The 22,389-nt window shown below is 40.3% G+C and overlaps 1 protein-coding gene across 1 annotated transcript in view; it reads right to left on the bottom strand.

Annotated features, from left to right (window-relative positions):
- Window positions 1-22,389, bottom strand: part of MYOZ1 (myozenin 1) — a 250,276-nt gene that overhangs the window by 181,425 nt on the left and 46,462 nt on the right. The window contains exon 3 of the mRNA XM_044056202.1: window positions 15,790-15,980. Coding sequence (XP_043912137.1) covers window positions 15,790-15,980 — 191 coding nt within the window. The remainder of the gene's footprint in view (window positions 1-15,789; window positions 15,981-22,389) is intronic.

The raw sequence follows: 22,389 nt of genomic DNA, 5'->3' as shown, positions 1-22,389 counted from the left end.
TTACACCGTCGTAGCCTATAGCTACAGTGAATTGACACGGAATTATTCATGATAACAGGCAGGACAGTAAACAGCTGCTACACAGCCCAGCACAATCAGAAAGTCGGGGTAACAGATTGATGAGACCATGTCAGAAACATGCAAAGCTTTCATATAGATGACTTCTAGGACATCATTATGGGAGACAGTTTCATGAAAACAGCTGCTGTCCATTAGTTATCAAGCTGACAAAGGGGTTATCCACCTCAAAGCAGGAAAAGCAAGTTGAAACTGTAAAGAAAATGTGCAGCTAAGTAAATGTTAAAGGGATCTTGCAGATTAAATAAAAGATCATGCATAGCTGAAATTCCTATGCATATGAAACAATACCCTGAGCCAGCAGAGCTGTAAAAGGCAGCTGCATGTGTTAAGACCTTTTCAGCTGTAAAAATAGAACCATTACCTCATTTATATCAGATCAGTTACATTTCAAATTGCATGACATTTTTCTATTTGCAGTCTCTCAGGTCTGAATTTTCTGCTAGCCTCACTGTGAACTAACATAAGCCTGTTTAAATACTAAAATGGTGTTTCCCATCCTTCTCTTTTCTCAGAAACTTGAGCCAGCTGCATCCAATATGGCTATCCCGCCACAATCTTATTTTTCCTACAGAATTAGGTTTTTTTTTTTCAAAAATGGTTTACATTCAACACCATTAACATTCTACTATACTATGATGCAAACCTTGTCCTGCACACCTGAAAGCAATGCAGGACCTTTAGAAACATATGGTCGAAAATATAATTATATCATGCTACTCAACAGGATCCACGTCTGACTTACTGAATATAATTGTCATGAGTTTTATAGACCTCAAAATGATCTCTGCAGTAGTATTAATACAGAGGATTATAATCAAGTCTGCAATAATTTAGTAAGTTTGCCATATGTGTTAATCAAGCATTTTAGATTTATAACTAAATTGATTTGCAAAATAAAAATACTATACACTATGGAATAAGCTAAGTGTGGTAATTAAATATTTTTAAAAATATTTTATATCTCCGTACATGTGAGCTGTACCACTTTAAAGGAACATCTCCATTATGGGTTTCTCTTTCTGTTATCTGGTTAGAGCTTAAAGATGATGTGAACATGTTCCAGGAATAAATATTTCTTAGATGTATTTAAAAAAATAATAATACTGTTTGAAGTACTGTTTACTGCAATCGGGTGTGTTTTAAAACTTTCCTAGTTTCATGGAATGTGGCTAGATATGTCTATAGGCTAAATGTGTTTGCACTTAAGTGCAAAACATTTCTTTTAGAGGTATATCTAGCCTTATTCTGTGAAGGCAGAGGAGCTTACAAAAATGCATGATTACATTAAGTAAAATTTTACATGGCATTATTCATTTTTATTATTCCACTAGACATGTTCTCCTTTACACATGTTAGTAAAGTACAGTTGTGTAAGTTGAACTTATCATAGCAGTAGATACTGAAATCGGGTCTATGCTTAACCATCCAATGACATTTGCATGGAATAGCTAACCATCAAACCCTATCCATCAAATATTCATTCAACGAACGTTCCTTTTTACGACAGGGAAAGTAACTAGTTAGCCAACACATCCCCATCTCTCACACATTGCAGTATTTAAAATCTACCCAGTTGGGGGGGGGGCTTCACTCCCCCAAACCTCTCCTAACTATATGTATATATATTTGGATTCGTATCACTTCACTGAAAGGCCATTTCACTGACACCCATTTCACTGAGACCAAATCACCTAAAGTTCATTTCACTGAAAGTTCATTTCACCTAAAACTCATTTCAATGACAAGTAGTACTCTAAGGCAAGTCAAAGGTATATGTCCTTTTCCCCACTGTAGTGCAAACCTGGTGTTAGTATACATAGTTAGGGGGTGCCCTCCAAATTGGGGGATGTGGGGGGGATAGCCCCCCACTTCATTTGGTTTTCTGTTGTCTGGTTTTGTTTTACATTCTTTGGTAAAACCCAACTATACTACAGTCAAGAAAAGGGCAGACAGGGAAGTTTTGGCCAACTAGTTATTTTTCCATTTGCTGAATGAACGTTCAGTGTATAGAGTTTGATGTTTAGCCATTCGGTGCAAATGTCATTTGACGGTTAAACAAGTGACCAATTCAAATCACTGCTGCTGAGGTAATATCCTTCCAAACTTCAGGTACCTTTCACATGCTGAAACCATCAGGCAGCTTGAGCTGAGCTGACTAAAAGACAAGTTGGGGCCCTTCATAGCTTTCCAGCCATCAGAGAGAGGGAAGATGAGCCCTGAAAGGACAATGCTAAGAACAACAAAAATAAATGTCCACACCCTGGAATAAAAAACACACCAAAAAACAAGGGGAGAGAGGGAGCTAGCACTTAGTGGGTGGAGGGAGCAGCTCTGTTATGGTAAGTTCAGCCTCCACAACTGTACTATATGTTATTCTATATATCATTTATAATATCAAGAGCTATGGATAGAGCTTGCCGTGGAACATCATACATTTGGTGGGGAGAAGAAGAATCTAGGAGTCCATGGAGAATAGTCCTAGCAAACCTTGATCTGGACCTAAGGAGGAATCAATAGTATTTTGTACAGGTAGGTTGTAAGCAGGGACCAATAGCACAGTAATAGATCAAAGCTTAACCCCAACAAGCCATAAAGCCATAATTGAAGCCAAGCCTTGAACCTGCCTGGAATATTTCTGTTATGGTGAGTATAAAAATATAAAATAGCCTTAACCTTAGACAAGAAATAAATCGGTTTTGACACAGGTTGTCCCTTCTTCTTACCTTCACAAGAAATGAGCAATTGATCAAAAGATCTGAAAGTTTTAGTTCTGGCAAGATAGTACTTGAGTTGTCTGTGAACAATCAAAGTATGCAGTACCCTCTCTTACTCATTTAGTGTCAGAAAAGAAAACGCAGACATGGATAGTTTTCTCAAAGTAAACTCAGATACCACTTTAGGCATAAAAGAAGGATTAGTTTTCAAAGGAATCCTGTTCCTATGCAAAATGAGATATGGTTGATTCATCATAAGAAGTTGCAACTCAGATACCCATCTTGCAGAGGTCAGAACAATCATTAAAAGTGTTTTCAATCTTAAGAACTTCAAGTCCTTCAGATTAGCTGTTCAAATGGAGCAAGTGTTAGCCTCTCTAACACAAAATCAATATCCCAAGGAGGAGCCACCAGTATTCTTGGAAGTCTCTTAACCTAAACCCCTTTCAAGAACATTTTAACATGAGACTGCATTGAAAGAGGTGGATCCATGTGCAGACATGCTAAAATGGCCAATAAATGGACCTTGATAGATGAATAAGGATAGTAACGTACACAAATATTGTAAAACCAGAGAACAGCTAGCCCCTGAATGGGTGCTGATTATGTTATTGGCACCAACTAGAAAACCTTTTCCATTTGCTAATATATGATTTCCTAGTAGCCGGCTTTCTTGCCTTCATTAGTACATGCTTCGTACCCTCAGTAAACAGATGTCTAAAAGGAATTAAGACCCTGTCATCCAGGCAGTTAGTTGAAGTTGATTGATATCAGGATCTAATAAACATCCCTGTTCTTGTGTGAGTATAGCCAGTCTGTGCAGAAGCTTGTATTTGTTCCTTGCCATTTCCAAAAGAAGGGATAACCATGGTTGCCTGGACTAGAAGGGAGTCACCACAATGATCTTGGGGGATTACTTCTGGATACTAGCAGAAGGGGCAGAAAAGCATACCGGAACATTCTGGTCCAAGGAAAAGATAAGACATCTGTTTTCCAAGGCTTATTGCATGGAGTCCTGGAACAGAATATTTCCAGTTGATTGTTCAGTGAATAGGCAAACAGTTATACTTGAGGAATTCCCCGCAGATAGATCTGATCTTTGAAGACCCTCTGATCTAGTTTCCTTTCATGAGTGTCTGCCCTGGTCCTGCTCAGCTTGCCTGCCATACAGTTTTTCTCTGACAGAATGAAAGATGTCTGGAGAGTGAGATTGTGCTGTGAAGCTATATCCAAAGCTAAACTGGCTAGTCTGCAAAGCGGGTACCACCTGGTTCATTCTTGCTTGTTGATGTATCACATAACTATTGTATTGTCTATAACCATTTGAAGAGGTCCCAGGGGACCAAAGATGATTCAGAGAGTTGAGTGCCTTTATCAGGGCAAGCATCTCCTTGATATTTATATGCTTGCATCTGTCCTTTGTGGCCCACACGTCTTGCACTTTTATCCCTCCTGAAACTGCTTCCCAAGCAAAGTCCAAAGAATCTGTGGTAACTGACAGCTTTGGAACAGGAAAGGAGAAGGCAAGACTTGGATTTAAGGATATTTGTGATTTCCACAAAAAGATTTCTCTTCTGACAAACCCCAGCACCAGGATTTCAATAGATTAAGGATGTTGATGCTGGGACCAAAGAGATTTTAGATACCACTATATCTTTTTATGTGGAGTGTTGCTGATGCCATTGTGAAAATCATAGATGCTATGAGACCCAAATTATGAGTTATTCCTTCACAGTGACTAATGTCTGAGTGGAAAACCTTAGAAACAGATCTAAATGAAGATTTCTTTTTTCATGTAGAAGAAAAGCTCTTTGAAGTGTCTAGTTGACTTCCCAGGAACACAGTACTGTGTGAAGGAGTCAAGAAAGACTTTTAAATGTTGTCTTGGAATCCCTGCTTGTGAAAGAGCTCTCTCTCCTAAGAGGGAGATTCTTGATACTTTGAAAAAGACTCTGCAAAGATGAGCAAGTCATCAAAATAAGGAACAATGTGGATATCTTGGTAGCCTGCAATGGGCTATAACTGTAGCTAGATATATTGTGAACTATGCTGGTAAAGTGGATAGTCCAAAGCATAAGGCAGAAAACTGATAATATGATCCACACACAAAAAAACCTTAAGAAACATATGAAGTCTGGATTAATAGGGATGTGATGATATGTATCTTTTAGGTCTAGTGTTACCAGGAAACTTGAAAGAGGAAGATGAGCTAACAGGTTGTGAAATGATATCATTCTGAATGTAGGAACTATCAAAAACAGGTTTAGGAAGGAAAGATCCAGAACTGGTCTCCAAGCATTATCTTTCTTTGGTACAAGGAACATCATGGAATTACAGCCCTTTCCCACCTGGGAAGGAGGAACTGGTTCTAGCACTCCTTGTGACAGCATGTGATGAAGAACAGGTGGAAATAAAATATTCTGATCTTGAGGATGAGTAATGACTCCCTGGAAAGAAGGAATTTTATCCCACTGCTATCTGTAAACTTGATGAATGATTTCCAGAACCCATATGTCTAAAACAATCTGTCTTCAAAGATAAACATAGAGATTCAGGCTTTCGGGAAGAAAAAAAGGGCTTGGGTGTTGGGGGGGGTCACAAGATCTCTTGAATAATCATTTAGAAATGCTAGACTGTTTTTTTTGAGAGATGTGAGATTTCTTTTTAGAACACCCTTGCCATTTTGTTTTAAACATCTATTTACCAGTTTATTCTTTTTGTTTATTTTTTTTGCCAAAACTGGATGAGGACACAGAAAATCCCTTGGGCAATTTGGAAAAGGAGGGCTGAAAAATCTTAAGAGATTCCCAGGATCAGCCTGTCCCTTTCATCACACTTTTGATCACCTCTGCCGCAGAGGGGCCACACACTGGATCTCTATCGAATGGAGAATTTAAGATCTAATTTTTAACATTGCCTGGGAGGTTTTGAGAATTAAGCCAAGCAAATCTCCTCAAAATAGCATCAGTGGTCATAGCCCTGGGAGAAGTATCAGCAGAGTCATACACACACTGTAAACAATGAATGGTGACCTGTGCAATAAAAGAAACTATGTTATTTAAAGCAGATGTTTTCTCACTAAAAGAAACTGCAGATAAAACATTCCTCATACTTTAGCAATTTGTCAGAACAAACTTTAATATATGACCCTGACAATTCGAAATTCTGAAAATCACAGTTGCAGAAGTATACATTTTTCCCATACATATCAATAATGTTCCCATCCGTATCAGAGAGTAGGATCCGAATTAACTAAGTGTTTAGCAGCAGAGAGAACAACTAAAGCTAAAGCTGATGGGTCAGGTTTGGGAATAGTCTATAAAAATGTAAAAGTCTGAGGAACTTTATACATCCTAACTGCCTTTTTAGGGACTGCTGGCTGACTAACAGGAAAATTGCAGTAAGTAACACACACATCCTCTAAAGCAGACAGAACAGGAGGAATAGGTATGGGCTCTGGAAAATCCTTCTGTAACAGCTGTTAGTATTTTCTAAAGGACTGAGAAACCTCAGTGTTCTCCCACTGAAAAAAGTGGGACATTCTAGTAGTACTCTCAGAGAAACAGAAACCCCCTCAGTAATAATCAGAAACTGTGCTTTGAGGGGAAAAATTGTATCCATCCTTGCATCTTCTTGTGGAGATTCAGAATCGTGAAATCTCTTTCAGGAAAAGAGGAATCCCTCTTTTTTTTTACCAGAAACTACTTTACGTGAAGGAGCAATACAGTCAATTAAACCCTGGGGCAGACCCAGTAAATTACTCCTATCCAAAGAAATTTAAGGATGAGTGGATACCTGCTTGGTTTTCTGTTTCTTTTTCACAGGAAAATGGGGCCAACTGTGTTACTAATGTCAGCAATAGCTTTCTCAGGGATGAGCACAGCATTCTGACACAAAGGAAGAACTTCCTTGTTACATTTCCCAGAACCAGCAAGAATGTCCCTCCCATGCCTAATGAGGGGATCCCAATATCTTCATGGGACATGGGTAACCCCTGGTATATAGTGGCTGTAGGTGCTACACCAGACAGATCTGGGGTAAAAGATGAGTGGTCTGAGGTACAACAAGCAGAGTCACCCACCTGTGACTGAGGCAAATTGCTCGCCTGCTGTGATAGCAAAGGCTGTTTACTTAACTTTTTCTTTTTGGGGCTAGAAGAAGGAACAGTTGTGGAACTGGTAGTCTGTTCCATGGTCAAACCTAAAATGTTGCCTCTTTCCTTGGGAAGACAAGCAGCAATTGCCGGTGAACACTATCAGTTCACAAAATTTACTTTTTTGCTGGAAAAAATATTGTGGGGCTGGCAATTTAAAACACTGTGCCAGCCCTACAAAGGAAAAATAAACAATTTATCCACAGAAAAAAATGTTTTTAGTTACTTTACTTACTTTTAAACTGACAGAAAAAACATGTGCTCCATTTAAAAGAACGTTGCAGTCTTCTGGCAGTTGATTAAAATACAACACTACTAACTTTAAAATAACTTTCCTGAAGACGAAATATAATAAGATATCAGCAATATTACGAACATGGAAGTCTTTTCCCACAAAGGGAACTTATCTGCCCAACAAACGAAAGTACAAACCAACTGCCAATCCTTGAAAGCCCCAGAGGAGCATACTGTTAGGCAGTAGCAAAGCACTGAAGGACTTCATGCTAAAACTTTTCATTTAGTTAGCTCATCTCAAGTTGCTTGATAGTTTTGTCATGTGGGAGGAACCCTGAAGCTTTGGAAGCTACCCTACTGTTATATCCTTGGCAGGATTTAACCCCGTATAGCTAAAGCTACTGCAGCAGTGATCAATATGATGAACATCACAAGTTTCATTAGATGTTTCATTCAAATTAAATGCTGCTAGGTAACTAGCAAAAACTGTTTGCTCAGTTATGTTCTTAAGAATTTAATTAAATACGATATCAGCTGTTCAAATGTTTCAGTAAATTAATAAATGTGAAATGCTAATCAGTATGTTTAGCTTTGGTCTTGAGGCTATGTTTTGTTCCTAAGGGACTGAACAGCAATATTGCTAGTAATGCACTGTTTAACAGAGTAGCAACAACATTTCAATGTGGAACATGATGCACTGTTCAAGGCTTGGCTTTAGTGAGCAGCACATTTAATACCACACACAGACAGGAATGTGAACAATTGGACCATGATGAGAAAAACAAAAATCATTGTATACAACCCACAAACATTTTGTCACACATTTTAGTTCACTGAAGGATGACAGTCTGAAAATGTATATTCCATCTGCTCCATATTTTCTCAATTTATTGATCACATGTTTTTAATCATAACTGCTGCAGTCTAGCTGTAGTTCAAACCAATATTCAGCACTGACAAATGTTTATCTAAGTATACAGCAGAGAAAGGTGGTCTATGCGACACAGTATTCTAAAGCTGCTTCTCAGTTTACCATGTATAAAACTACATAATGATTATATCCTCTCTAAAAAAATAATAAAATCAACATATGTTAGACTGTGCTACTATGAATATAGAATATGATTAAATTGATTTATGACATTTTATTGAAATTTCAAAATCCCAAACCGCAAATGTTGGCGGTATTATCTTAAGGGTAAGAAAGTTGGGTTAGACATACATTTACAGAGGAAAATAAACACATGTGAAGGCAATCAATCTGGTTAAAAACAGAAGAGGGGAATAACCCTTGCTTCCTCCTTTATTATAAAGCACATGGTCATGTGACCTCTCTTGACCTCTCCACACTGACGACGTCAATATAAGAGCACACATACAAGCATTCACTCTCTTTATTATTATCAGCCAACACCCCCACTTGCTCTTACACTGTACACAAAATACATTTTAAGAACATATTCTTGGATAACTCTTCCTTCACATTCCAAATATGTAATACATGAACTTTTCAATCTTCAACTTCGTAGCAGGTTTAGTAAAGACATCTGCAACCATGTCCATTGTCGGGTAATATTCAATGCTTATTTTGTCATCATTAAGTGCTGACCTGACAAAATGATACTTAATGTCAACATGTTTACATCTCTGTCGGCTTACTGGATTCTTCGACAAAGCGATTGCTCCTTGATTGTCTTTAAATATTGTTACTGGCACATACTTGCACTCTCCATCCATTCCACTCAACAGCTGCACAAGGTGCAAACTCTCCTGTGTTGTTGCTGCTAATGCCATGTACTCTGCCTCACATGTAGATAAAGCTACCGTTTGTTGCTTCTTTGATTTCCACGAAATAATAGGCCCATCTCTATTGAGGCTAAAGCAAAAACCTGTTGTACTACATCTGTCATTTTGATCTGTTGCTCAATCTGCATCACTGTATGCTATAAGCTGAAGTTTCCCTTCACTTTTCTTATAACACAGCTCTCCGTCCAATGTACCGTTCAAGTATCTTAACACATGTTTGGCTAGTGTTAAATGAGATTCACTTGGTTGTGACAAATATTATGAAAGTTTACTTATAATCCAGCTAAGATCAGGTCTCTTGCTTGTCATAACATATATCAAACTACCCACAAGCTGACGATATTTTGTTAGATCTGTAAATTCACTGTCACACTCAAAGTTTGTTTTTTGTTCAGAAGGGGTACTTCTTACTTTATAATTAGACATACCAAATTTCTCAAGAATTTTTGTAATGTACCTCTTTTGGTTCATCTTGACTTCACCTCTTTGTTTGCTTGTGTCTTTCGGCTTTTCCCGGTTAGGGGTTGCCACAGCGGAACTCCGGTCCGCTAATGATTGGCAGTAGATTTTTTACATGCCGAGTTTGCCAGCCCTGACACACAACCTTCAATGAAGGTACGCCCATTCACGCATGTCTCCACAGAGAAGATGCTCTAACTGAGAATCGAACGGCACAACGTCTTGCTATGAGGCGACAACGCTACCGCAGCACCACCATATTCTGGGTAAAATCAATGCCTAGAAAATGTCTTAGCTTTCCCAGATCTTTCATTTTAAATTTAGCCTTGAGCATTTCCTTTACATCGTTTAGTGATTCATTGTCACTAGCTGCTATAATGAGATCGTCAACCCATATAATTAGGACTGTTTTCTCATTTTCTGCTTGTCTAGTGTATACACAATGGTCTGCGGGGTTTTGGATAAAACTATTTTCACAAAGATAATCATGCAACATTTTTGTTCCAGTTACACCCTGATTGTTTCAATCCATATAATGACTTGTTCAGTTTACAAACCAATTTTTCATCGTTATTAGATTTCTTTTTGAAACCTTCAGGTTGCTCCATATACACCTCACAGTCTATAGGAGCATGTAAATAAGCCGTTTGTACATCCATCTGGTGCAATTCTAAATCATACTGAGCTGCCATCTGCATTAAGCTTCATACAGATGTCATACTCACAGTTGGTGCAAATGTTTCGTTATAATCTATACCAACGACTTGACTATAGCCTTTAGCTACATATCTAGCTTTGTAAGTCTCTGTATTATCTGCATTGTCTTTTACCATGAATACCCACCTACATTTTTATCTTCCGGCAGTGTGGTGAGTGTAAATGTGTTCTTTTCCTTTAAAGACTTAAGTTCTTCCTTCATAGCTTTGACCCACTTTTCCGAGTTAGATCAAGACATGGCTTCTTTAAAGCTCTGCGGTGTGTTGCATATTAATCGGTAACAATAGTCAGTATTAACTGTCACATAATCATCATTTTCAACTTTACACTCATAGTCTTTCAAGTATGCAGGTGGTTTTCTCTCTCTTTTAGACTAGTGTGTATCCTGCCGTTCCTCTTCTTGCTTTACTATTGTGTCGACTGTCATCTTTTGACTCTGACTTAACATGCACACTTCTTCTGGTATTAAGATCTTCATCTATCACTTCTGGGTCTGTCTGAATCTGGCATTCAGCTACATTCTTAGTAAAGAACTTGACTAACCTGTGTCTAAGGACCCTTCTTGTGTCAGGATAATAAACTAGATATGATGGGCTGTTTTTATCATATCCGACAAAGATCCCTTTATCACATGTTGGGTCTAACTTCTTTCTATCTTGTCTGTATGCATAACACACTGATCCAGATTCTCTCATCCTTGAAAGATCAGGTTTCTTTACTGTTAGCATAAAGAATGGGGTCTGCCCCACATGCCTGTTATAATATCTGTTGCGAATAAAAGCAGCAGCCATTACTGCATGTGTCCACAACTCTTTAGGTAAATCACTCTCTATCAACATACACCTTGCCATTTTGAACAGTGTTCTCCAATTTCTCTCTGCCGTCCCATTCTGATGGGGTGAGTAAGGTGCGGACGTTTCATGTCTTATAACATTTTTACTCAATATAGAGCAGCCACTGTGGTGCAGTGGTTAGCGTTGCCGCCTCACAGCAAGAGGTTCTCCGTTTCGATTCTCAGCTGGGGTGCCTTCTGTGCAGAGTCTGCATGTCCTCCCTGTGGTCGCGTGGGATTCCTCCGGGTGCTCCAGTTTCCTCCCACATCCCAAAGACATGCAGTAGGTGGACTGGACACTCTAAATTGGCCCTAGGTGTGAGTGTGTGCATGTGTGTACTGTCTGTGGTAGGTTGGGTGCCGGGCTGGCAACTCAACACTGTAAAACTCCACTGCCAATTATGAGCAGAGAGATGATCCACTGTGGTGATCCCTAACGGGAAAAAGCCGAAAGAAGAAGAAGTGACTGAAAGTCTCTCGACATAAACTCAGTGCCATTATCTGATCTGATACATTTTACCTTCCCATAAGGAGCTGAATCTGCAATAAACTTTTCAGTCGCCTTGACTGTATCACTCTTGGCTTTCAGAAAGTAGAAAGTTACACCTGAGTAATCGTCAGTAAATGCTAAAGTGTACTTAAAGCCGTCTTTTGCTACTGGCTCAATTGTGCCTGCCAAATCAGTATGTACTAGTTCAAACACAACTTTTGCTCTTGCACCTGGTTCTCTACTTCTGCTTTGTACAAATTTCCCTTGCATACAGGTTTCACAATCTAGGTTAGGTCTCTCAACTTTACCTTTAATTTTCATTCCTTTTACCACTTTTTCTAATTTTGACACATCTTCGAAATTACAGTGACCAAGCACTTTCTGCCATGCTTGAATGTCATAACAACTCTGACATGCATCATAATGTATCTCAGTATCATTTTCTTCATCATATGTGTCTAAATAACAGAGTCTATCACACTCATTTATGTCAAAAGTGGTGCTGTTTTTGTAGATGAGTTGGTCTTGGCCTTGTTTAAAGTTGATCGAGGCCCCTTTGGATGTTGCTGCCTTAACAGGAAAAATGCTTTGCGACTACGTCGGGATATACAGTGCCCAAGTCATCATCACCTTTACTTTGTGCCTCTCTGTGTCTAGCAGCCATACCTCTGCATTACCTCTCTTTTGTGCGGCCCCACAGGTTCTCATTCCATCAGCTAATTACACAATGTGTTCCTCTGGCTGGAAAGTTGCATCACAGCATTTAAACTTTTTCAGGTCATTAATTATGTGTGATGTGGCACCAGTGTCTACCATTAATCCCTTCTGTTTTAACTCACGAATTTGATGCTCATTTATTCTGAAAACAAATGTGTGATCATCTGCATCAGTTGCTTGTTTCACATTGTCTTTCTTCTTTCATCTACAGTTACTGTCCCCATGGCTAGAGATTTTACACAAACTACACCACTATCTCTGGCCTTTATATTTTCCCTGGCATTCTCATGCCTTATGTCCCTTTTGGCCACAGCCATAGCATATAATCTCTGCTTTCACTCTTTCCCCAAGGCCACTTACTTTCATCACATTTTCATTACTTACGTTGGCACTAAATTTCTCGGTATGTTCATAGCTTCTCAACCTTGTTTTGAACTCACCAAAGCCCAACTTATCATCATCTTGTGTGATGTGTACTGCAAATGGTTTAAACTTTTCAGGCAACCCTTTCAGGATCTTCGCAATTAGTAATCCATCACTGAGCTTCTCTCCAGCATTTCTAAGTGCTGTAATGGCCGTCTCAGCCCTAATAATATAGTCTGTGACACTTTCACTGATGGCCTTCTGGAGGCTTGTTAATTCGGTGTACAGGCTAATTACCCTTGACTTCCCTTTCCCGGCATAATGGTCTCTCAGGATCTGAAGCACTTCTCTACCATCATCTGTGGCCTCTCTCATGACGAGGGACAAACTTTTGTTGTCTAAGAACTGTATTAGTTCTGCACATGCCTCCTCATTTTTCTCAGCATCATCGTCGCCTTCCTCCTCGTTCTCATCATCTTCTGCATCCTGCTGCACATTTCGCAAAATGGCATCTTTCAGCCCTAGCAAATGCAGGTGCCCCAGAAACTTTGTCTCCCATAACTCATAATTCTTCTCATCTCTGTCGAAAAATAGTCTGTGCCATCGGCTTCCTACTTCCCTTCTGGGCCCATAACCTGTTGGCGGTATCATCTTAAGGGTAAGAAAGTCGGGTTAGATATACAAAAATTGCACAGGACACTAAGGATAATCACAAGGCTTTCTTTAGTTATGTTAGGAACCTGGGTGGTAATTCCCAGATATGCTCAGAATTAGTCCAAAATGACAAAAAATACACTGAACCCACAGACATTGCCAACATCCTAGCTGACAGGTTTAGCGCAAACTTCTCTTCCCCCCCCCCCACCAAAAGGGCAAATATCTATCCCAGCAGAGTGCTGCCCCCCTGACATCTCAGATGCTCAGGTAAGAGCAGCCCTCTCCAAAGCAAAAAACACAGCATCAATGGGACCAGACGGTGTCCCGGGCTGCGTCCTACATGAACTCCAAGAAGAGCTAAACCCAAACATAAAACTACTTTTCAATCTCAGCCTTACTACAGGATATGTGCCCAAAGAGTGGTGTACAGCAACAGTGGTCCCTCTCCATAAAGGTGGTGCCTCAATGGATCCTGGAAACTATCGCCCATAAGCCTGACTAGCTTGGTCTGCAAAGCTATGGAAAGGATCATCATGGACCTCATAAATAAAGATATTGGGGACCTACAGACACTGGATCCTACCCAGTTCGGCTTTGTTAAGGGCAGATCCTGCCTCTTAAACCTGGTTGATTTCTTTGAAACAGTCACCAAGGCCATTGACGAGGAGAAGGTGGTCCACACAGCCAACCTGGACCTCGCAAAAGCCTTCGATACAATCCCTCTCGGGCATTATAGATAAGCTCACCAGCTTAAATATAAACCCCTATGTCACTAGATGGATTGCAAACTGGCTCAAGGACAGAACCCACATGGTTAGAATTGCTGGAGCCATGTCAGACTCCAAACCAGTTACAAGTGGTGTCCCACAAGGCTCAGTCCTGGGACCTCTCTTGTTCGGTATATATTTCTCGGAGGTACAGGCCAACACAAAGGACTGTGGCTGACCAAGTTCGCAGATGACTGCAAACTGGGCACCATAATCGACTCTCCAGCCGACACAAGCATCCTCCAAAAGGGCCTCATAGAAACAGGCAACTGGTGCCAGAGCCATGGCCTCAAGCTAAATGCCAAAAGTGTATAGTCATCCCCTTTGGCAAATCAAAGTGCCCACAAATTACCACATAGGTGGTAATCTATTAAGTACAGAAGAAGTAATTAGGGACCTGGGGACCCAAGTTGATAGCAATCTCTCATTTGACAACCACGTGGCCAAAGTGGTTAGAAAAACATTTTATATAGCCCACCTAATCATGAAGGGATTCACATCTAGATCAGGGGAGGTCATCATGCCTCTTTACTCATCCCTCATCAGGCCCATAATTGAGTACAATGCCCTTTTGGGATGTACCTTACCAGACACCTCCAGCAACTGGAAAGACCCCAAAAGTACCTCACCAAGAGGATCAAAGGGCTCAAACAGATGCCATATACTGCCCGGTTAAAGAAACTCCAGCTCTACTCAGTGGCATACCGCCTGTTCAAAGGCGATCTGTGCCTGACATATAAAGCCATGTCCAACCTGGAATTAATGGACATGCTGCACCTCAGAAAATCCAAATCCCATCGAGCTACGCTCGAGAGACTTGAACCTCAGCACTGAAATAAATAGGACATGCTGGAGGGACAGATTCATAACCCAGAGGCTCCCTTCACTCTGGAATAAAATCCCAGTCCAGGTTAGGCAGAGTCCCTCATTGACTCTCTTCAAGAGGAATCTTGATGAGTGGATGGGAGATCATAGGTTTACCCCGGGTATCACTTCTGTGTCACTGTTAGACAGAGGCACAGTATACTAACCTCGAAAAAGGGCATAGCAAAATAAATTTAAAATGGGTGGCGAAAGCCAAACACATTCTGGCTAGGCTTATAAATGCCCTAGGGCAGATAGCCTAGTATGAACCTATGAACCTATGAACCTATTTATAGAGGAATCAATCTGGTTAAAAATGGAAGAGGGGAACAACCCTCGCTTTCTCCTTTATTATAAAGCACATGGTCATGTGACCTCTCTTGACCTCTCCACACTAATGATGCCAGTGTAAGAGCACACATACGATCATTCACTTTCTTTATTATTATCAGCCAACAGCAAAGGATTGAACTTAATAGTTTTAAACACAAATCATCAAAAAAAAAGTGGGGTTGGGGGTGGGGCTAGCATGCCTCCTTGCACAGTCCACATGGGGGTGTGCCCCATACCTCCTGCTAATTATATAAACCAACTCCAAGATGAAACCACAGTGTAGAAAGGGCAAATTACACAACCTGCACTGTTTTGTGATCTCATAAAAAAGCCAGTATTTTTCAAACAGTTGATTTTTCACCTTTCAATGAAAATTAAACATTAATGAAATGAAATGTAGACAACCCGATTAAAGATTTGTAACTTGGTATAGTTTAATTTGTCAATAAATGTCTTACCCTCAGACTGAAGTGCACTACTGACCATTTAAAATGCAGGCCATACCTTTGCCAATTTGTAATCCATATCCGTATGCTGGCATCAAGCTAAGATCTGCTTACACACATCTGTATTAAAGCATTAAAGAAATGAAGTCTTCTTACCATGCCTTGAGCAATGAAAATATCTGGATTGTTCTCATAGATGAATCTTTCCACTCTCATCTGCCTGTTCTTAAACATCTTGGAGCCTTTGTTGTTCTGCAATGAAAGCTCTTCTAGCATGATGTCTCTTGGGACACTAATCTTCTTCCCAAGATAGAGCTTGCCGACTTCAGGTTCCGTTTCTGTAAGGACTGAAAACATAGAGTTGCAAGTCAGGTAACAGAAATATTGTTTTCATCACGATGCTTTGATAATCATGTCCTAAACTTGAGAACTAATGCATCTGAAACTATATGCTGCTATATTCCTGTGTGCAAACTGACATTCAGCAATTACATGTTACATTGATTCGTCCAAAGAGTTGGATGTCTACAAATATGTCAAATGGAACACGTCAAAGTAGATTGCAAGTGAGATGTTTACGGAGACATTTGATGTATCAACTAATAACAAGACATGAGTTTTAAAACGTCATCACCTGGGGATCTCAAGTGAAAGGCCCATAATGTTATCTTGATATAATATGACTAATGACAACCAGTGAGCTCCTTCTGGTTCGAAGGCTACATCACAAATGTGACCTAGAGAGAGAAATGACAACCTTGTACTTGAGTTTTCTGGTACACAAAACACTCCTTTTAGAATATGTGTAAAATAACAAGTATGGTTACCTAAAGCAAGCATGTACAAGCATATCTACATATAAAATATATAATTGCAGTCCTCCTTTTCCAGAATAAATCTGGGGCTTAAGAAAAGCAGTAAGACACTATTGTGCGTTGTTTGACTGTAAACGGTAGGTTCCCACATAAAATGTTTGCTTTGTAATTTCAGAATTTCCAATTTTGCTGGAATTCAGGGATTTATAAAATTCTGCACCAGTCTGCCATAAAATGTTTTAAATGTTATATAGAGGGAGTTGTTACAAACTGTACATATTTGTTTTGCCAGTAGACTGTTCTATTTACATAGGTATGCAACCTGATCCAAATTACAGTGCATTTTATCTACATTTCTTTACTCTGTACATAAGGAAGAGAAATATATAGTTTAACATGTTTAAAAGGACAATAAGAAATCATCAATATACTAAATATTTACATTTAATTTTTGCATACCTCCAAGAAAAAAGCTTGCAAATGTATGCTGTTTTACTATCACAAACTCTCAAAAACAAAATTATAAACTGACTACAAAAGAAGACTGTAGGTGATTACATGTAATGCTCAAACAGCAGCGATAGTATAGCCTCCTGTAAGAGGGCACAGAATGGTTTACCAGTACAAGCTACACATTTAGTCAAACAGTTAACATCTACATTAAAAGCACTTTTGGAGACACCAAAACCCTAAGCTCCTTTGGTGCAAGGAATGATCCACCATATCCCCTCCTATGAAGTTACTGCTCTCAATACATGGTCAGCTAAAGCTAGAGAAAGGTAACATACTTGGTTACCTAACAAAACCCTTTCTTTACTTTCTGGATTTTGTCATGCTTGAAAACATTAGTTTTGACCTGATACTTTTGATTATGAGTACATCAAACACCTCTGTTTCACTTTGCTATTAATACCTCACTGCAATAATACTTTAGTACTTGGGCCTACAGCCCCAGGAGATACATCATTACCACATAAATACCTATGGTAGGTTCCTCTTGCATCCAAATAAAAACATGGAAAACATTACTTCTCTTGGAGTATTCTGACAGCAAATTAAAGAACTAGTATATGAAAACAGGCAGATTTTCATTCACCCTCAATCCACAGCTTAACTGAAATTGTACTCAACAAATCATGAGGAAATTTCTACAAAAGACAATCATCATCAGCCCATTTTTTCCCATTTTTTTCTACATGGGGTCACGGAATCATGTTAACTGTCACTAACTCTCTCAATTCAGTGCCATGCTCCTGCCTTCTTCAACACTCGTGCTGGACTATCGCAGATATTCATTCACACAATTCATTCCACCTGTTTGCTGGATGTCCTCACTTCCTCTTATCTTCTTCCTGTCTGTCCCAAATCTTCCTCACCAGATTGTCTTCTGCTTTTCTACACATGTGCCCAAACCACCATGATCTGTTCTCTTTGATCTTTTCTGCAATTGGAGCTACTTTGGCTTCTGCTCCTATGTCTTCACTTCTTCGTCTGTCCCACAGTGTGCATCCTGCCACCTTTCTCAGGCACTTCATTTCCATCACCTCTAGCTTCTTCAACTGTTCTGCCTTTCCTATCCAGGTTTCTGTACCATACAGTAGTACTGGTCGTTCTACTGTCTTGTACACCTTACTTTTCAGCTTCTTTGGCATTCTTCTGTCATAGACTATACCTGATACTCTGTACCAGTTGGCTGCAGCCCTCTGATTCTAGCTTTGACCTCTTCATTCAGACTACCCTTCTCCTCAACCACCACTCCCAGATACTTGAAGCTGTTTACCTGTTCCACTATCTTCCCTTCTATCTCTATTCTCAGCTTCTTCTGATTTCCCCAATTTGCTGCCATTACCACTGTCTTATCTGTGCTTAGTTTTATCTCATTTGCATTCAGTTTTGCATTCCATTCTCCTATCCTTTGCTGAAGTTCTAGCTCAGAGTCTGCCTGCACTGCCACATTGTCTGCATACAACACCTTTGTTGATCTGTCCCCTCCAACCTGTTTGCTAATGTAGTCCATCACCACTATGAACAGCAGTGGGCTCAGAGCTGAACCCTGGTGTACACCCACTCCCACTGGGAACCCCTCTGTGAGGCCGAACACTGTTCGTACTTGACTCACTGGGTCCTTGTATATAGCTTACACTAATTCTACCAATGATTCTGGGACTTCAGACCACCGCAGTACTGCCCAGATCAGCTTTCTTGGGACTTTGTCATATGCTTTATCCAAGTCTAGGAATGCCCAGTAGAACTCTCGCCTCATCTCTATCTTCTTCTCAAGTATCCGTCTCAATGCAAACATCAAGTCAATTGTACTGCATCCTGATCTGAATCCAAACTGCTCATCTCCCATCTTACATTCTACTACTCTGCGTATCCATTTATCAATCACCCTCTCCAGAACTTTCATGCAGTGTGGTACGAGTTTGATGCTTCTGTACTGCCCACAGTAGTGGATGTCCCCTTTGTTCTTGTACACTGGCATGAGTATGCTTATTCTCCAGTCATCTGGGATACGTCTTTCTCTCCACACTGCTATTAGTACTGTCAGGAACAATTTCTCCCCTATCTCACCCAGCATCTTTATCATATCTGCTGTGACCTCATCTGAGCCTGCTGCTTTCCCTGACTTCATCTTCCTTATTGCTGTTCTTACTTCTTCTAAGGTGGACTCCTCTTCTTCTCTCATCATACAGTGTTTCTGGGGCAGTACAGCTTCTGTGGGGTATTCTTTATTCAGAAGTTGCTGGAAATACTCCTTCCATCTGCCTTTGATATCCTTTGGACTGGTGAGGAGGTTGTTGCTTGCATTTCTTGTGAAGGGTGTCTGACTATCTTCTTTATCTTTCTGTCTTTGCCTTGCAACCTGATATAGTTTCTTTGTGCCCCTGAGTCACTTTCCAAACGTCGGTAGAGTGCCTCTGATGCCCTATTCTTTGTTATTGCAACTTATTTCTTAGCTTCTTTATTAGCCAACCAGTAGTCCTTCCTAGCCTGGTCAGTCTTTTCTATATCCCACTTCTTCCTGCACTCCTTCTTTCTTTTGATGACTTCCTGGACTTCTGCATTCCACCACCAGCTTTCCTTATGTACCTTATATCCATATCTGGCTCGGCCACATATCTTTTCTGTAGTCCTAACACATGCTGTTTTTAGGCACTGCCACTCTTCTTCATCTCCACCTATTTCTTCCTCTTTTTGGGGTCTTAGAGTCCTGTGTAATTCCTTGAACTGTTGTACTTTCTCTCCAGTCAACTTCCAGGTCTACAGCCTGGTCTCTGTTGACCTTAGAGCCTTCTCTGACCGCTGCTTGCAGCTGATTGTGGCAACTAGTGGTTTATGCTGTGGGCCGACTGTTTCACTGGGGATAACTTTGCAATTATGGATTCTACACCAGTGCCTTTTCCTTACTAGGAGGAAGTCTACCTGAGTTGCATGTTGGCTACTCTTGTATGTGATCTTGTGACTGTCTCTCTTTCTGAGCCATGTGTTGGTTAGTATCAAGCCATTTGCCAGACAGAAGTCTAGAATGGCTTCTCCTTCTTTATTCCTATTGCCCAACCCATGTAGACCAAGGCAGTCCTCATATCCTTTTCTGTCTGTCCCGATATGTGCATTCAAGTCACTCATTATCAACACCAATTCAAGTTGTCCTGCTTTATCTAGTAGGTCCTGCAACTGCTGTTTGCATGCACTCTTTTCAACACTATCACAACCCTGCTGTGGGGCATAGGCTGAGATTATGAATGCTGCCCTATCATTATGGTGGAGTCTGTCATTAATTCTGATGAGATCCTTCACTGTCTTCTGAAGTCTTTCTCTTATCACAATTTCTACACCATTTCTAGCTTGTCCCCCACCTGAGTAGTAGAGTCTGGATTCCCAAGCCAAGTGGCTTTGCTGCACTGCCCTTACATCTCATCTCTTGGATATATAGGATGTCCAGACTCCTCCATATCATCATGTTATCCACTTCCAAGCTGCATCCTGTCAGTAAACCTACATTAAGCGTAACAATTCTCAGTTCATGTTTGGCAAGTCAGTTGGTTTGTTTTAAGTCCAGCTTTAGCGCAACAGAGCTATCCCAGGTAACCCAAGCTGGGCAACTAGAAACTGGCCAGCCAGTAGCTTATTAACCCAGGACTGCTGGGCTTCATGGCAGGCACACACTAGCCAATAGTGGCACATATACCCCTCCCACTGTTAGCAAGGGTCCATGGCATGGGTAGGCCGGGTCCACAACCCACTTATCATCGGTAACTACCGGTGCCCATTTTTGTCAACATTAGTCAACATGACCAAATCACCTACAGCCATATTTTACACAATCGAGTGGCTAGCCCTGCCACGGCGCACAGTCTGTGATCCATGTTCTCCTATCTTGAGGATACTGCTCACCACAGTAGATGCTAAAAGAGGTTGATCTGTACAATTCTTCCCCCTATAGGGCACCATGTAGAGTCTGTGCTGCTGCCCACAGCTCCATTCATTAATGAATTTGAGATGGAAACTCTCAGCATGTTTTTTTTTTTTGTTGTTTTTTTTTCGAACATGGGAGAAACCCCACAGAGACACAGGGAGAACATGCAAACTCCAAACAGGCGTTGGTCGGAGGTCAGGATCAAACCTTGTACCTTGTGCATGGGAGGCAAAGACCTTAACCATTAAGCCATCTAGTCTACAAAGGACAAGGCTGGCTGTTATCTCTGTACTAGAGACAAATTACCTGAGTAGAGAGAACGTTGAGGTAATGTATTGTGAGGGTTGTGGAACTTGAAAAAAGATGACAGATGTGAAGTGTTGTTTATTTTTAAGTGTACCATTACAGGGCTGCATGCATGAGATGGGAGACATGCATAAGATGCACTGGCCAGTGAGCAGTGTATCTTGTTGAGTTGTGGGTAGGGATGGTATAGGAATACATCAATGATTTATGAAAGCTGCTGACTTGAAGGAACTTTTGGATGGACTATGTATGAAATGATTATAGAAGTACAACAACAGCTGGTGATTCAGTTAACAAGAGATTGTGGTGGTGAAACATGATACTGGAAGGCTGTAAGTATATCCACTGGAATATAAAAGAGAGAAGAAGAGGACAGCTATAGAGGCAAGTATACATAAAACACTGGAACTGTGAGTTAAAGGATGAGGTGAAAACCTTTGTCTTGTTCTCTCTGTTGACTGTCAGCCATAATTTTCCCCTATTTGCAAGAGTCTAAGAGGGGTAATTATCAAGGTAGGCACTGGTTACAATGATTTTTAGTCTAAACCCTCTTAACCCTACCTGCTAATGTGCACACTGCCAAACTGGGGCTTACAACATCAGACCAATGATGCAGGCATGCTTCTAATCAGATGCCAGTTCTGGCTACAGTGATACCCATTGCTTGACAATTCATGGGGGGGGGTTCTATCTTTTATAAGTTGTTTAAACATTTTTAGATAATCCAAACATCAATGTATATAATGTTGTCAAGAAAATATCAATTTTGCAGACATAGGCATGCTACTACATATACACCAAGCAACAGCCTCTGCACATGCAAAAAACAAAGTAAAAACATATTTTTTGCAGGGGGCAAGCTCCCTGTATTCTCACACTCCCTGCTAATTATTTATGCTAATTCAGAGATTGCACAATGTCAGGAAAAGTGCATATTCCACAACCCTGAGAACTGTGCAATCTGGCACACCTGTCGACTAAAACTAGTGTCAACGAAACTCAGTGTTCCCTTACATAGTTATGTAATATCTACACATATGCATGCGTGTGCCTGTGTGCATCTGTGCGTACATATATAAGATTTACGTTCAGCTGTGTGTTGTTTATTTGTGTCTTTTAACTGTTGTTTCATGTTTCTTTTAAGTACAATGCTTTGGCAGTAAAAACATTAATAAAAAGTAAAATCAAAGTTAAAAGGATCAAATGATTAAAAAA

The sequence above is a fragment of the Protopterus annectens genome, chromosome 14.part0 (assembly GCF_019279795.1).
Source record: "Protopterus annectens isolate FY-2018-M chromosome 14.part0, PAN1.0, whole genome shotgun sequence".
Lineage (NCBI taxonomy): Eukaryota > Metazoa > Chordata > Ceratodontiformes > Protopteridae > Protopterus > Protopterus annectens.
This window is presented reverse-complemented; position numbering and strand designations above follow the sequence as displayed.